Consider the following 5,000-nt stretch of genomic DNA (forward strand, 5'->3'; position numbering starts at 1 on the left):
CCCCCTCCCCTCTCTCCTTTCCTCCCCTCCCTTCTTCTTTTTCCTTCCTTCTTCTCTACCCTCCCTCTCTTCCTCTTTACCCTGCCTCCCCCTCTTCCTCTTTTTCCTTCCTTCCTCTCTACCCTCCCTCTCTTCCTCTTTACCCTCCCTCCCCCTCTTCCTCTTTTTTTCCTCTCTCCCTCCCTTCCTCCCCCCACCCACCCACCCCCCCACCCCATTGACATAGTGACACTCCGCTACATGTTTATCATTGGCATTTCTGTCAGTTAGAAAGTGAGGGAGGTAGGGGAAGGGGGGAGAAGTGGGGAGGGGGGTAGTTGGGAGGGGGAGGAGGGGTAGGGAGGAGAAGTGGGGAGGGGGGTAGTGGGGAGGGGGGAGGAGGGAGTGAGGAGAGGGGGGAGTGTGGAGGGGGATAGTGGTGAGGGGAAGGAGGGAGTGAGGAGAGTGGGGAGGGGGAGGGAGGAATAGGGAGGAGAGTGTGGAGGGGAGGAGGGAGTGAGGAGAGGGGGGAGTGGGGAGGGGGATAGTGGTGAGGGGAAGAGGGAGTGAGGAGAGTAGGGAGGGGGAGGGAGGGGTAGGGAGGAGAGTGGGGAGGGGAGGAGGGAGGGAGGAGAGAGGGGAGGGGGAGGGGGAGGGGGGGTATGGAGGAGAGTGGGGAGGGGGAGGGAGGGGTAGGGAGGAGAGTGGGGAGGGGGAGGGGGGGGGAGGGGAGAAGGGAGTGAGGAGAGTGGGGAGGGGGAGGGAGGGGTAGGAAGGAGAGTGGGGAGGGGGAGGAAGGGGTAAGAAGGGGTAGGAACGGGTAGGGAGGGGAAAGGAAGGGAGAAGGGGGATTGAGCGAAGTAACGGGTTGCAGATAATCTTGCCAGGTGAAACAGGGGAAAAAAAAAAAAACCGCGAAATGTTCCCTGTCTTGTTCTGGCGAAAAGAAAGTTGCGCGCAGAAGCAGGCGATGACGAAGGACGGGGCGCCAGGGGGGGAGGGGGGGGAGAGGGGGGAGGATACGCCTTTGTTGCTCGCTCGTCGCCTTCCATTCATTCAGCTATGTATTCGCACATACATACGTGCATACATCATTCATATATTCACACACACACGCACACACACACACACACACACACACGCACACAAACACACACATACACACACACGCACGCACACGCACACACACACACAAACACACACACACACACACACACACACACACACACACACACACGCACGTACACACACACACACACCACGTACACACACACACACACACACACACACAACGGAAAAAAAAGCTGATAACAACCTAAACAAAAACGAAACATTCGGAACCTCTTACGGACGTTTATCACCCTCAGATTCCTTACTAAAGAGGATCGAACCCTGACTGAAACTCCCAGGAAACAAAATCGACTCGTTTCGATCGGCTATAGTTGTAAAACGACCTTGCTTGCACGTGATCGCTGGTGGGCTTAAATCGCTTGGTTTTCTCTTCTCTTTGTTCTCTCTCCTTTCTCTTTGCGTGTGTGTTGCTTCTTGTTCTTTATAAAGGACTTTCTCTATCTGGGTCTATGTCGCCGCTGCCTGGTTTCTCTCCGTTTGTTTGATTATTTTCTTGCCTCTTTCTTCTCTATTTTCCCTTTTTTTTCTCTCTCTCTCTTGCCTCTTTCTTCTCTATTTTTCCTTTTCTTTTCTCTCCCTCTTCTTCTTCTCTCTGTTTGTTTATTTGGCTGTCTATATTTGCCTCTGTATGTCGGTCTCCATCTATCTATCTCTCTTTCCCTCCTCTCTCATTTCCTATCTCTCCCTTCCCTCTTACCTCCCCCCTCCCTCCCTCTCTACCCTCCTCCCCCTCCCTCCACCTGTACCTCCCCCCCCTCCCTCCATCCCCTCTCTCGTTAAAACTCTTCGAGGCGTGAATTGGGCACGAAATACCCTCACGCATTCAGGGCATCTCACGACTGTACCCTGAAAGTCACCTGAGGAAAGGGAGACATCGGCGGGTCAGAGGTCAAGGCGTTCACGGTGGGTCAGGAAGGGCAGGCGAGGGAAGGGAAGGAGGGAGGGGAAAGGAGGGGGGGAAAGGGTGGGATGAAGGGAGGTGGAAGGAGGGGGGAGAGGAGGGGAAGGAGGGAGGGGGAAGGAGAGGGGAGGAGGGAGGGGGAAGGAGGGGATGGGAAAGGGACAGGGGGGGAAAGGAAGGAAGGGATGGGAGAAGGAAGAGAGGGATGGGAGAAGGAAGAGAGGGATGGGGAGGGTTGGGAACGAAAATGAAATGGGAGATATATGCAGAGAAAAATCACCATGGAAGACTAGATCAAAGGAAAATCCATTTTTTTGTCATTTTTTCTTTCGTTTAACCTCCCCTCCTCGAAAACAACAAATTTACAACAACAAGCTAAACACAGAAAAATAGAAAAACACACACACAAAAAAACTAAAATTCAAAACTCCAAATCACTAAACATTTTCCCTTCTCTCTCCACCACCAGGCTTGGGCATAGCCAGCGCCGCCAACGATGAGACATACAAAGGCCAGTACATAGGCAGATTGTCAACGCTGCATCATGACGTCACCGGAGATGTTTACGCCGTGGACAACATCACCGTCTTCATCGAGGGATTCACGTACGACGGGGAGGCACCGGGTAAGGGCGGCGCCGGCCTCGATTCCGTTTCGCGAGTCAATAGATTCATGTAGACACATACTATGCATATACATACCTAACACACACACACACACGCACACCCATATATATCTATATATATGTGTGTGTGTGTATGTATATCTGTGTGTGTGTATGTATATCTGTGTGTGTGTGTATGTATATCTGTGTGTGTGTGTATGTATATCTGTGTGTGTGTGTATGTATGTATATCTGTGTGTGTGTATGCATATCTCTGTGTGTATGTATATATGTGTGTGTGTGTATGTATGTATGTATGTATATCTGTGTGTGTGTGTGTATGTATGTATATCTGTATGTGTGTGTATGTGTTTATATAGATAGATACAGATACATAGATACATAGATAGATGTGTGTATACATGTGATATTAACCCAACCGCCTGCGCTTCCAGATGCTTTCTTCTTCGCCGGAAACCGCGAAGCAGAGCCGTCGAACCGCGGATTTATCATTCCCGATGAGCGCGGAAGGTAAATGTTTTTTCTTGTTTATGGAAATTTTGGAGTCGACTGCATTTATATCCAGTTCTTGTCTCCCCTTTTCATTTGTAAATTTATTTGTGATATATTGAAATTGTGTTTTTTTTTTATTCTGTTTAATGATGCTGTTCATCACTCGCACACACCCCTCTCACTCTCCATCACTCCCCTCACTCTCCATCACTCCCCTCACTCCTCTCTCTCCATCACCCTACCCCCCCTCACTCTTCATCACTCCCCTCACCCCCCTCTCCATCACCCTACCCCCCCTCACTCTCCATCACCCCCCACCCTCACACTCTCCATCATTCTCTAACCTCCCTCTCCCCCCCAGAACCCAAGTCCTGGGCCCCTACCGCAACAAGAACCTGGTGCTCAGATTCCCAGTTACCAAGAAAGGTCAAAGGTCACTCAACGATGTCCAGTGGATCTCCGTGTGGTGTAGGAAGTTCTCGGTGAGTAGGTGGCAGGTGGTAGGTGGCAGGTGGCAGGTGGCAGGTGGCAGGTGGCAGGTGGCAGGTGGCAGGTGGTGTTAGGTGGTGGTAGGTGGTGGTGAGTGATTATGGTGAAGGTGGTGTTGTGGTATGGTGGTAAAAGTAGTGATTATAGTGGTAATGATGAAAGTGGTTGTTAGTGATGATGACCAAAAGGATTGAAATAATGGTGAATGGTGGTCATGGCTGATGATGATTATGGTGATGATGGTGATGATTATGCTGAAGATAGTGAAGACTGGATAGATGTTGATACTGATTATAGTGATGGTGAGTGATGATGATAACGGTGGTGAAAATGAAAGTGGGTGATGGTGATGACTGATTATGATGATAGTGATAATAATAATCAACTTGATGGTGATCATGACGATTATAGTAATGGTAATTATGATAATAATTGTATTGGAGAAAGAAAGGGTAGTAATGATGGTGGTAATAATGGTGATTGTGATGACGATAACAATCATAATAATCACTGTGATGATGATTAGGGTGATGATAGTGATAGTGAGGATAGAAGTCATAATGGCTTATCATGATGACATAGATGAAGCACTTAATAATAATAATGATAATAGTGATTATGGTTAGGGCAGTAATGAAAATGACAGTAATGATAATGAAGATAATGATGACATATTCCAAGCATTAATTGTTAATAATAAAGAGATTATTTATTCATTTACTACTTATATTCAGTTTCCATTAATTTTACACTGACCCAACCACTGAATATTCCATACATACACGTATTTGTGTATTTGTGTGTATGAAGATATGTGTGTGTCTGTGTGTATATATATATGTGTGTGTGTGTGTGTGTGTGTGTGTGTATCTGTGTGTGTATGTATGTGTATGTATGTAAATGCATAGATACACATACATAATTTAACCTTTTCAACGGAAAACACAAAGTCATAACGCGTCCGAACTTCCGCAGATTGACTTCGGCCATGTGAAGATTCCCAAGAACGTGGCGTGGCCGGAGCCGCAGGTTGCCGCTGGTCTCCAGAGCGACCGACCCATCGTCAGGTCATCAGCCGTCAGGGTCACCGACATGAACACCTTCAAGATTGATGACTTCACCTTCGACGGCACGGTCCAAGGTGGGGCGAGCGGACCTCTCATTTCTAAAAGACTTACTGGAAACTCTTTTTTATACGGTTTAACAATGATAGATATATATACATATACATATATGTAAATATATGCACATATATATGGATATATATGAATATATATACATATATATATTGTGACTATATGCAAAGAAGCCAAATAATTATTCTATGGAATTTATTTGGGGCAGGAGCATGTTTACGACACTTAGCTACTTCATCTAATAATG

General features: G+C 47.5%; 1 protein-coding gene across 1 annotated transcript in view; it reads left to right on the top strand.

Annotated features, from left to right (window-relative positions):
• LOC125034056 (protein Skeletor, isoforms B/C-like) overlaps positions 1–5,000 on the top strand; it is a 7,204-nt gene that overhangs the window by 667 nt on the left and 1,537 nt on the right. The window contains exons 2-5 of the mRNA XM_047625697.1: positions 2,463–2,636; positions 3,071–3,146; positions 3,490–3,610; positions 4,593–4,758. Of these exons, the coding sequence (XP_047481653.1) occupies positions 2,463–2,636; positions 3,071–3,146; positions 3,490–3,610; positions 4,593–4,758 (537 nt within the window). The remainder of the gene's footprint in view (positions 1–2,462; positions 2,637–3,070; positions 3,147–3,489; positions 3,611–4,592; positions 4,759–5,000) is intronic.

The sequence above is a fragment of the Penaeus chinensis genome, chromosome 17 (assembly GCF_019202785.1).
Source record: "Penaeus chinensis breed Huanghai No. 1 chromosome 17, ASM1920278v2, whole genome shotgun sequence".
Taxonomy (NCBI): Eukaryota; Metazoa; Arthropoda; class Malacostraca; order Decapoda; family Penaeidae; genus Penaeus; species Penaeus chinensis.